This window comes from Nansenia antarctica (genome assembly GCF_963989245.1).
Source record: "Nansenia antarctica genome assembly, chromosome: 7".
Lineage (NCBI taxonomy): Eukaryota > Metazoa > Chordata > Actinopteri > Argentiniformes > Microstomatidae > Nansenia > Nansenia antarctica.
In genome coordinates this window covers 30,171,681-30,184,817 of record NC_137677.1, presented here as the reverse complement: position 1 = coordinate 30,184,817, position 13,137 = coordinate 30,171,681, and the positions used below count along the sequence as shown (strand labels likewise).

Below are 13,137 nucleotides of genomic sequence, written 5' to 3'. Positions count from 1 at the left end.
AGCCTCAGCCTCAGCCTCCCAACCTCAGCTTCCCAACCTCAGCCTCAGCCTCCCAACCTCAGCCTCAGCCTCCCAACCTCAGCCTCCCAACCTCAGCCTCAGCCTCAGCCTCCCAACCTCAGCCTCAGCCTCAGCCTCAGCCTCAACCTCAACCTCAACCTCAGCCTCAGCCTCCCAACCTCAGCCTCCCTCCCTGCCTCCCTCCCAGCCTCCCAACCTCCCTGCCTCCCATCCTCAGCCTCCCATCCTCAGACAGCCCTCTCCCCCCTCCAGTAGAAATAAGACGACAGCCTCGTGGTTCACCACCTCCCCGGGGGGGGAGACAGACGTTCAATGTTCCAGAAATATAAAAATAAAAGCATCTTTGAATGTTGTTGTTTTCTGTTCATTCCACATGTCTGTCGTGTGCTGAAGTGCCATGGCCGCTCCTCCTCCCAGAAGTCTTTCCAGCATTTTTAAGATTGAGATGAACCCTTGTGAAACAGTGCTGTCTGCCCCTCCCTCCCTCCCTCCCTCCCTCCCTCCTCAGTTTGTGGGGGGGTTTGTGGTCAGTTTGTGGGGGGGTTGTGGTCAGTTTGTGGGGGGGTTGTGGTCAGTTTGTGGGGGGGTTGTGGTCAGTTTGTGGGGGGGTTGTGGTCAGTTTGTGGGGGGGTTGTGGTCAGTTTGTGGGGGGGTTGTGGTCAGTTTGTGGGGGGGTTGTGGGGTTTTAGGCGGCGGGCCCTTCGTGTCCGTTTGGTGACGGTGGTGAACCTGAACTCCTCCAGCGGGTCCTCCTTCCTCCGGGGGTCCCTCTTCATGAAGTGCACCTCCTGCTGCGTCTGCGCCGTGCGCGAGCCCTTCTTGGGCCGGCCCTTCCTGTTGAAGCCCAGGTACCAGCCCTTGTAGCGGGCCGACACCAGCGCCGTGTAGTTGTTCTCCAGGAACTCCTCAACGAACACACACTCCTGGCTCCGGCCGCTGGGCTGGGGAGACGAACCGCAGACACGTTAGCATAGTTAGCATTAGCATAGTTTTATTAGCATGATTCCGTCCGTCAAACAAAACCTTTATTTATGCAGGTTAAAAACAGTATGTAGAAACACAAACGTCATAACGAAAAACAGCTGATGACGGTAAAGCTCCTCTGCCATGTCTCTACATGAGGTTAACTGGTCAGCTAGCTAGCTAGCTCGTTAGAGTCTGTAATTCTACCCACCCGAATAAATATATCGACCGTATACATTATATAACTTGAATGAATAAGTACCCCAGTCATCCCCCTCCCTCTCCTGTCTTAAACACCCTTCTGAGGGGAAACATGCTTCAGTAGCTCAGCATGTCGTGGTTGTCTGGAGAGGGTTAGCGCGAGGCCTGTCTGGATAGCTTAGCCACCGGCGCTTTGGTTGAGAGCAGGCTTGCAGCATGACTGTAACCCCTTCAGCAGCAGCGAACACTCTGGCTTCCAGACTGATATTCCGCATGTCAGGTTAGAGACTCTCTCTCTCAGGCGGGAACATCAGTGTTTGTGCTGGAGGTTCCTACTTACGACTGAGTGAAACATTGTGACATTTATTAAAACCACTGAACCCTCAGACCTCCAGTCTAGACTCCCTCAGACCTCCAGTCTAGACTCCCTCAGGAGGAGGAGGAGGAGGGGGAGGAGGAGGGGGAGGAGGAGGAGGTGGGGGGGAGGGGGAGGAGGAGGAGGAGGGGGGGAGGGGGAGGAGGAGGGGGAGGGCAGGGGGAGGAGGAGGAGGAGGAGAGGGAGGGGGAGGAGGAGGAGGTGGGGGGAGGTGGAGGAGGAGGAGAGGGAGGAGGAGGAGGGGGAGGGCAGGGGGAGGAGGAGGAGGAGAGGGAGGGGGAGGGCAGGGGGAGGAGGAGGAGGAGGAGGAGAGGGAGGGGGAGGAGGGAGAGAGGGAGGGGGAGGAGGGGGAGGGCAGGGGGAGGAGGAGGAGGAGGAGGAGAGGGAGGGGGAGGAGGAGGGGGAGGGCAGGGGGAGGAGGAGGGGGGGAGGGGGAGGGGGAGGAGGAGAGGGAGGGGGAGGAGTCATACCTTTCCCACTATCTTGCCGTTCTTGTTCATGCAGATGTATGCTCCGCTCTCCTTCCCTCTGATCCTGATGTGGCTCCCGAACGTCTCCGTCTCCACCACCAGGAGCGCTGTGGCAGGAAGCACCAGGTCAGACAGGAAGTACAGAATGTGGGATTAAGTGTGTGTGTGTGTGTGTGTGTATACAGTGTGTTTCTGGAGGAAATATGTTCCACTATCCTGAAACAAGCCATCCTAGGGGTCAGGGTTAGTTAGGGTTAGAGGTTAGGGGTCAGGGTTAGGGGTCAGGGTTAGGGGTCAGGGTTAGTTAGGGTTAGAGGTTAGGGGTCAGGGTTAGGGGTCAGGGTTAGGGGTCAGGGTCAGGATCAGGGTTAGGGGTCAGGGTTAGGGGTCAGGACTCTGGGGCTCAGCATTCTTTAGTTCTGACCTCCTGTAGTCCAGAGTGGAGGAGAGGAGAGAGAGGGGGGGTGGGAGAGGGGGGGGAGCTCCCAGGTGCCAGGTACTAGGGCTGGGGGGAGGGGGGCAGGTTGGCAAGGCCTCATGGGAAATATTGGATCTGCTTCTCCTCAAGCTGTAACAAGCCGAGAGGGAAACCTGGCCTAGACACCGCTGTGTGTGTGTGTGTGTGTGTGTGTGTGTGTGTGTCCGTCTGTGTCTGTAAATTGAGAACCATGGCTGAGAAATTAATGCTGATTGGCTGTTGTTTAGTGTCTAGTGCGTAGTTTATAGTGCCAAGTATCTAACGTCTAGTGTGTGTTTGTGTGTGTGTGTGTGTGTGTCCGTCCCTGTGTGTGTGTGTGTATGATGCATGTGTGTGAGTGTGTATGTGTGTGTGCGCGTGTGTGTATGTACTAGCGTGTGCGTGTGTCTCTCTCTCTCTCTCTGTGTGTGTGTGCGTGTGTGTCTCTGTGTGTGTTTGTGTGTGTGTGTCTCTCTCTGTGTGTGTGTGTGTGTATGTGTGTGTGTGTCTCTCTCTCTTTCTCTGTGTGTGTGTGTGTGTGTCTCTGTGTGTGTGTGTGTCTCTCTCTCTTTCTCTCTGTGTGTGTGTGTGTGTGTCTCTCTGTGTGTGTGTGTGTATGTGTGTGTGTGTGTGTCTCTCTCTGTGTGTGTGTGTGTGTGTGTGTGTGTGTGCGTGTGTGTGTGTGTCTCTCTCTCTCTGTGTGTGTGTCTGTGTGTGTGTCTCTCTCTCTCTCTCTGTGTGTGTGTGTGTGTGTGTGTGAGCGTGTGTGTGTGTGTGTCGTACCGTACTTCCCCCCATCGTCTCCGTTGGCGTTGACCTTGTTGCCGAGCACCTGGACGTGGCGGCCGGTGGTGCGGCTGTACAGCTGGTAGACGCGCACCTGCCTCCTGCTCAGCTCGTCACGCGCGTGGTTCTCTATGTAGAACCGGAAGTCTGCCGAGCTCTGGTGGGACTCCTGGGTGGGGGGGGGCAGGAGGAGTGGGGGGGGGGGGGGGGGGGGGGGGGGGGGGACGGGACAGGACACAGGTGTTGATACTCTGATGCAGTGCTGCCATATCAAACGTGTCATTTTACACTGCGATTCTCACACCTGAGGCGTCTGTGTCTCAGGAGGTAGAGCCGCCGTCTTATGATCGCAAGGTTGTCAGATGGGCGGTTCGAGCCCCGGCTGGCCACATGTCGAAGTGTCCTTGGGCAAGACACTGACTGAACCCCAAATTGCTCCCAGTGAGCGGGCCGGCCGGCGCCTTGTATGGTAGCTTGCCGCCATTGTTGTGTGAATGTGTGTGTGAATGGGTGAATGAGAGGCCGTTGTAAAGCCCTTGGGTAAAGGCGCTATATAAGTCAGTCTATATAAGTCATCTATATAAGTCAGTCTATATAAGTCATCTATATAAGTCAGTCTATATAAGTCATCTAAGTCAGTCTATATAAGTCAGTCTATATAAGTCAGTCTATATAAGGTCATCTTCTCACATGAAAGTCAGAATCGAGACCCGGAGCAAGTGGATGAGTTTGCAACATTGTTGCATACATTATTTCTCTGATTTGCATTCTCACAGCCCTTCATGTAAACGAAGTAACATACGCAATCGAAGCAACAGACGTGGTAGTTGATTGGTCAGAAAAATTTAAAATTGCCCGTTCGTCCCTCTCTTATCCAGATCAACACGCATGCGCTGTTGTTTTCCTATGGACTGCCTCTGTGTCTCAGGAGGTAGAGCCACCGTCTTATGATCGCAAGATTGGCAGATGGGCGGTTCGAAGTGTCCTTGGGCAAGACACTGACTGAACCCCAAATTGCTCCCAGTGAGCGGGCCGGCCGGCGCCTTGTATGGTAGCTTGCCGCCATTGTTGTGTGAATGTGTGTGTGAATGGGTGAATGAGAGGCCGTTGTAAAGCCCTTGGGTAAAGGCGCTATATAAGTCAGTCTATATAAGTCAGTCTGTATGAGTCAGTCTATATAAGTCAGTCTATATAAGTCAGACTATATAAGTCATCTATATAAGTCAGTCTATATAAGTCAGTCTATATAAGTCAGGTATATAAGTCAGCTATATAAGTCAGACTATATAAGTCATCTATATAAGTCAGCTATATAAGTCATCTATATAAGTCAGTCTATATAAGTCATCTATATAAGTCAGTCTATATAAGTCAGTCTTTATAAGTAATCTATATAAGTCAGTCTATATAAGTCATCTATATATATCAGTCTATATAAGTCAGTCTATATAAGTCATCTATATAAGTCAGTCTATATAAGTCAGTCTATATAAGTCAGTCTATATAAGTCAGTCTATATAAGTCATCTATATAAAGCACTTTGAGCTGCATTTCTTGTATGAAATGTGCTATAACATAAAGCTTTACTTACTTACTTACTAACACAGCCATAAATCACACACACACACACACACACACACACACACACACACACTCACACTGGCAAGCATGCACACACACACACACACACACACACACACACACACACACTGGCAAGCATGCACACACACACACGTACACACACACACTATTATACAAACAAGCATACAAACACACACATTATTATACACCGACACACCTGCAAGCACACACACACTTACACGCACACACACACACACACACACACACACACACACACACACAGAGAGACGTGTAAAGATTTGTTCCCGAGTGCATGCGAGGCACCTAGGGCTTAACATGAGAATAGAGGAAATAATTGACTTAAATGACAAGTCAAAATTAAATGCACACCTGTCTGTGTGTGTGTGTGTGTGTGTGTGTGTGTGTGTGTGTGTGTGTGTGAGAGGAACATATACTTTGGAAAGCCCTGGAATCTGCTGTCAGGCTGCGGCCCCAGCTGTGAGCAGGCTGATTACACACCCGGCTGTTTTATGTGGCTACGCTCAGCTGGCTGATTATAGACACACACACACACACACACGTACAGTGTTATTCTAACCACATTAATGGCACTTAGAGAGGCCAGGGGAAGTCGGCTCAGGCTGGAACATCTTTAACACGCTTTAGCAGGAAAACAAACCGTTAAACACCAGCCCCCTTGACAACCTCCTAATCTCCACGGCAACCTCCTCATCTCCACGGCAACCTCCTAATCTCGACACACACTCACACAGATCTGAGGAACTGATACTCCATCATCAGGATGGTTGTATAAGACCCGTCTTTAAAGGGCAATCTGGGATTCAATCAACAAAAGCGGGTCTCCCTGCCCCTGAAGCAGAGGCCAACCCTCCGTGACATCATCAACCCTCCGTGACATCATCAACCCTCCGCGACATCATCAACATGCTCATTTAGAAAGGTTTGAGGAGAAGAAGAAGCTTCCATGTTGGATTCTGATGGAGTAACACAGTTGAATTATCTCCTGAGGTGTTTATAAATGATCATATTCTTCAGGAACCAACAGTGATGTCAAACAGGATCTGTGCTGACCGCGGATTGCCCCTTTAAGTGAAAAATGTCTCCTGTGCTTGTCAGCCAATCACATCCACCTGAGGAGGAGAGGCCATCGGAGCAGAGGAGTGATGTCACTGAGATACACCTCTACACCTCTACCTCTACACCTCTACACCTCTACACTTCTACACCTCTACCTCTACACCTCTACACCTCTACACCTCTACACTTCTACACCTCTACCTCTACACCTCTACACCTCTACACTTCTACACTTCTACCTCTACACCTCTACACTTCTACACCTCTACCTCTACACCTCTACACCTCTACACCTCTACACTTCTACACCTCTACCTCTACACCTCTACACCACTACACCTCTACACTTCTACCTCTACACCTCTACACTTCTACACCTCTACCTCTACACCTCTACACCTCCACACCTCTACACCTCTACACCTCTACACCTCTACACTTCTACACCTCTACCTCTACACTTCTACACCTCCACACCTCTACACTTCTACACCTCTACCTCTACACCTTTACACCACTACACCTCTACACTTCTACACCTCCACCTCTACACCTCTACACCTCTACACCTCTACACCTCTACACCTCTACACCTCTACACCTCTACATCTCTACACCTCTACACCTCCACCTCTACATCTCTACATTTCTACACCTCTACACCTCTACACCTCTACACCTCTACACCTCTACACCTCTACACCTCTACACCTCTCTACCTCTCTACCTCTACCTCTACACCTCTACACCTCTACACCTCTACACCTCTACACCTCTACACCTCTACACCTCTACACCTCTCTACCTCTCTACCTCTACACCTCTACACCTCTACACCTCTACACCTCTACACCTCTGCACCTCTACACCTCTACACCTCTACACCTCTACACCTCTGCACCTCTCTACCTCTACCTCTACACCTCTACCTCTACACCTCTACACCTCTACACCTCTACACCTCTACCTCTACACCTCTACACCTCGACACCTCCTCTACACCTCTACACCTCTACACCTTTACACCTCTACACCTCTACACCTCTACACCTCTACACCTCTACACCTCTACCTCGACACCTCTACACCTCTACCTCTACATCTCTACCTCTACACCTCTACAGCTCTACCTCTACACCTCTACACCACTACACCTCTACACCTTTACACCTCTACACCTCTACACCTCTACACCTCTACACCCCTACACTTCGACACCTCTACACCTACACCTCTACACCTCTACATCTCTACCTCTACACCTCTACACCTCTACCTCTACACCTCTACACCTTTACACCTCTACACCTCTACACCTCTACACCCCTACACTTCGACACCTCTACACCTACACCTCTACATCTCTACACCTCTACCTCTACACCTCTACACCTCTACACCTCTACACCTCTACACCTCTACAGCTTTACACCTCTACCTCTACACCTCTACAACTCTACACCTCTACACCTCTACCTCTAAACGTCTACCTCTACACCTCTACACCTCTACACCTCTACACCTCTGCCTCTACAACCTCTACACCTCTACACCTCTACACCTCTACCTCGACACCTCTACAACCTCTACACCTCTACACCTCTACACCTCTACACCTCTACCTCGACACCTCTACAGCTCTACCTCTACACCTCTACACCTCTACATCTCTACCTCTACACCTCTACACCTCTACACCTCTACACCTCTACCTCTACACCTCTACACCTCTACAACCTCTACACCTCTACCTCGACACCTCTACACCTCTACATCTACACCTCTACACCTCTACATCTCTACACCTCTACACCTCTACACCTCTACACCTCTACACCTCTACATCTCTACACCTCTACACCTCTACCTCTACACCTCTACACCTCTACAACCTCTACACCTCTACACCTCTACCTCTACACCTCTACACCTCTACCTCTACACCTCTACACCTCTACATCTCTACACCTCTACACCTCTACCTCGACACCTCTACACCTCTACACCTCTACACCTCTACACCTCTACACCTCTACACCTCTACATCTCTACACCTCTACACCTCTACACCTACACCTCTACACCTCCTCACCTCTACACCTCTACACCTCTACACCTCTACACCTCTACACCTCTACACCTCTACACCTCTACACCTCTACACCTCTACACCTCTACATCTCTACACCTCTACACCTCTACCTCGACACCTCTACACCTCTACACCTCTACACCTCTACAACTCTACACCTCTACACCTCTACACCACTACACCTCTACCTCTACACCTCTACCTCTACACCTCTACACCTCTACATCTCTACACCTCTACACCTCTACCTCGACACCTCTACACCTCTACACCTCTACACCTCTACAACTCTACACCTCTACACCTCTACACCACTACACCTCTACCTCTACACCTCTACCTCTACACCTCTACACCTCTACACCTCTACACCTATACACCTATACACCTCTGCCTCTACACCTCTACACCTCTACACCTCTACACCTCTACACCTATACACCTGTACACCTCTACACCCCTACACCTCTACACCTCTACACCTACATCTCTACCTCTACACCTCTACATCTCTACACCTCTACACCACTACAGCTACACCTCTACACCTCTACACCACTACAGCTACACCTCTACACCTACACCTCTACACCTACACCTCTACACCTCTACACCTCTACACTTCTACACCTCTACACCTCTACACCTCTACACCTCTACACCTCTACACCTCTACACCTCTACACTTCTACACCTCTACATCTACACCTCTACACCTACACCTCTACACCTCTACACCTCTACACCTATACACCTGTACACCTCTACACCCCTACACCTCTACACCTCTACACCTACATCTCTACCTCTACACCTCTACATCTCTACACCTCTACACCTCTACACCTCCACACCTCTACACCTCTACACCTCTACCTCTACACCTCTACACCACTACACCTCTACCTCTACACCTCTACACCCTTACACCTCTACACTTCTACACCTCTACATCTACACCTCTACACCTCTACACCTCTACATCTCTACACCTCTACCTCTACTTCTACAACTCTCTCTGTCCTCTGTTCCCCCCTCCTAGAGTTCACCACAGACGCCAGAGGAGCCCCTACTCTACTTAGTGAGCATGGAGGGCTTTGTGCCCAATCTCTCCATCTCTGAGCAAACAGAGAGGTGTGTTTAGGAGGCAGCCGGCCAACGCACCAACAACAGTTTTATCGACCTGTCTCCTTCTTCAAAGAAACATGGACGACTGGAGACGCTTGGAAACATCAAAAGTCTGGCAGCCATGTTAGCAGGGAGCTAAGCCCTGCAACCTCAGATAGGACCTACTATCTATGGAACACACACACGGGCAGGTACACACACACGGGCAGGTACACACACACACACACACACACACGGGCAGGTACACACACACACACACAGGCAGGTACACACACAGACACACACGGGCAGGTACACACACACACACACGGGCAGGTACACACACACACACACACAGGTAGGTACACACACACAGACAGGCTGGTACACACAAACGGGTAGGTACACACACACACAGACACAGGCAGGTACACACACACACAGGCAGGTACACACACACATACACACAGGCAGGTACACACACATACACACAGGCAGGTACACACACACACACACACATACACACAGGCAGGTACACACACACACACATACACACAGGCAGGTACACACACACACACACAGGCAGGTACACACACAGACAGGTACACACACACAGGCAGGTACACACACACACACACACACACACACACAGGCAGGTACACACACACACACACACAGGCAGGTACACACACACACACACACACACACACAGGCAGGTACACACACACACACACACAGGCAGGTACACACATACACACAGGCAGGTACACACACAGGCAGGTACACACACACATACACACAGGCAGGTACACACACATACACACAGGCAGGTACACACACAGACACACACGGGCAGGTACACACACACACACACGGGCAGGTACACACACACACACGGGTAGGTACACACACACAGACACAGGCAGGTACACACACAGACAGGCAGGTACACACACACACACACACACAGGCAGGTACACACACACAGGCAGGTACACACACACAGGCAGGTACACACACACACACACACAGGCAAGCAGGCACACACACACATATGGCAGCCAGGCGCACACACACACACACACACACACACAGACACACACGTCTGAAGAACACTAAAACAAAACCCCCATCAAGGTTTCTGATGTGGAAGTACAGACCTCCATCTACCTCCACCTACCTCCATCTACCTCCATCTACCTCCATCTACCTCCACCTACCTCCATCTACCTCCATCTACCATCTACCTCCATCTACCATCTACCTCCATCTACCTCCATCTACCATCTACCTCCATCTACCTCCATCTACCATCTACCTCCATCTACCATCTACCTCCACCTACCTCCATCTACCATCTACTTTCATCTACCTCAATCTACCATCTACCTCCACCTACCATCTAACTCCATCTACCTCCATTTACCTCCATCTACCTCCATCTGCCATCTACCTCCATCTGCCATCTACCTCCATCAACCATCTACCTCCATCTACCTCCACTTACCTCCATCTACCTCCATCTACCTCCATCTACCTCCATCAACCATCTACCTCCATCTACCATCTACCTCAATCTACCATCTACCTCCATCTACCATCCACCTCCATCTACCTCCATCTACCATCTACCTCCATCTACCTCCATCTACCATCTGCCTCCATCTACCATCTACCTCCATCTACCTCCATCTACCATCTACCTCCATCTACCTCCATCTACCTCCATCTACCTCCATCTACCATCTACCTCCATCCACCTCCATCTACCATCCACCTCCATCTACCTCCATCTACCATCTACCTCCATCTACCTCCATCTACCATCTACCTCCATCTACCTCCATCTACCATCTACCTCCATCTACCTCCATCTACCATCTACCTCCATCTACCTCCATCTACCTCCACTTACCTCCATCTACCTCCATCTACCTCCATCTACCATCTACCTCCATCTACCATCTACCTCCATCCACCTCCATCTACCTCCATCTACCTCCATCTACCTCCATCTACCTCCATCTACCTCCATCTACCTCTATCTACCATCTACCTCCATCTACCTCCATCTACCTCCATCTACCATCTACCTCCATCCACCTCCATCTACCTCCATCTACCTCCATCTACCATCTACCTCCATCTACCTCCATCTAGCATCTACCTCCATCTAGCATCTACCTCCATCTACTATTTACCTCATCTACCTCCATCTAACATCTACCTCCATCTACCTCCATCTACTATTTACCTCCATCTACCTCCATCTAACATCTACCTCCATCTACAATCTACCCCCATCTACTATTTACCTCCATCTACCTCCATCTAACATCTACCTCCATCTACCATCTACCTCCATCTACCTCCATCTACCTCCATCTACTATTTACCTCCATCTACCTCCATCTACCATCTACCTCTATCTACCTCCATCTACCTCCATCTACTATTTACCTCCATCTACCTCCATCTAACATCTACCTCCATCTACCATCTACCTCCATCTGCCTCCATCTACTATTTACCTCCATCTACTTCCATCTACCATCTACCTCCATCTACCATCTACCTCCATCTACCTCCACCTACCTCCATCTACCTCCATCTACCATCTACCTCCATCTACAGACCTCAGGCAGGGATATGAGGAGAGGAGAGGAGAGGAGAGGAAGAGAGGAGGAGGAGAGGAGGAGGAGAGGAAGAGAGGAGAGAAGAGAGGAGGAGGAGAGGAAGAGAGGAGAGGAGATGAAGAGAGGAGAGGAGAGGAGAGGAAGAGAGGAGAGAAGAGAGGAGGAGGAGAGGAAGACAGGGGAGGAAAGGAGGAGAGGAGAGAGAAGGAGGAGAGGAAGACAGGGGAGGAAAGGAGGAGAGGAGAGAGGAGGAGGAGAGGAAGACAGGGGAGGAAAGGAGGAGAGGAGAGAGGAGGAGGAGAGGAGAGGAGAGGAGAGGAAGAGAGGAGAGGAGAGAGGAGGAGGATAAGGGAGTAGAGACAGAACAATCAGACCACATAGAGTCAGACTTACATAACCCCTCCTAGTCTCCCTAGAACCCCCCCCCCCCTCACCCCCTCACCAACGGGTGTGTTCGTCAAGCGGACCCTGCTATTGGGAGGTACTCTAGGTTTCTTAACTCCGCCCCTCCCAACAGACAGACCAGTTCTGACCCTAACACTGCTATTAGTCCATCAACAATCTATTTGGAATTAAATGAATATTCCGTTGGAAGTCGTAATCCTAATCTGAAATCTAACATATCTCTGTGTCTAACATATCTCTGTGTTATAACATGTCTATAACAACATCTATAACAACATCTATAACAATATCTATAACAACATCTCTAACAACATCTATAACAATATCTACACGTTAAAGCATTTATAATTAATTAATTTATTCAAACGATCATGCATTTAATCAGAGAAAAATTAACAGGTGAATCTTTCTCTCTCCCCCTCCCTCTCTCTCTCTCCCTCTCTCCCCCCCCCCCCCCCTCTCTCTCTCTCTCTCTCTCTCTCTCCCTCTCTCCCTCGATCCCCCTCTCTCTCTCTCTCTCTGTTTCTCTCCCTCTCTCCCCCTCTCTCTCTCTCCCTCGGAGAGTAACATCCAAAAACTCGGATGTTCCTCTTCCTAAAGGACATGTTATAGAAGTGTGATAGGCATCAGGCGGGGACGTCTCAGACGGCGGGCCGGGGGAGGGGAGGCTGATGCGGGCGGCGAGGGACCCGGAGAGGCGGTGGATGTCTCAATCAGTTACAAGTCAAGCAGAACTACTCAAATGTCGAATTTCATGACATGGAAAAATGCATGAACATGAACATGGTCTAAATCCGTCTCGGTTTCTGTCGAGACCTGAAACATGAAGTTAGTACGCGTGTGTGTGTGCGCGTGCGTGCGTGTGTTTGTGTGTGTGTGCGCGCGCGCGTGTGTGTGTGTGTGTGTGTGTTTTGAGCGGGCTGTGCAAATATTTATACGAAAAG

General features: G+C 50.4%; 1 protein-coding gene across 1 annotated transcript in view; it reads right to left on the bottom strand.

Annotated features, from left to right (window-relative positions):
* Nucleotides 1-680: 680 nt before the first annotated feature.
* The window catches only part of LOC308162509 (uncharacterized protein), a gene marked incomplete at both ends in the record, with an annotated part of 85,095 nt that continues 72,638 nt past the window's right edge, over nt 681-13,137 (bottom strand). The window contains 3 exons of the mRNA XM_080536657.1: nt 681-962; nt 2,032-2,138; nt 3,272-3,443. Coding sequence (XP_080392783.1) covers nt 681-962; nt 2,032-2,138; nt 3,272-3,443 — 561 coding nt within the window. The remainder of the gene's footprint in view (nt 963-2,031; nt 2,139-3,271; nt 3,444-13,137) is intronic.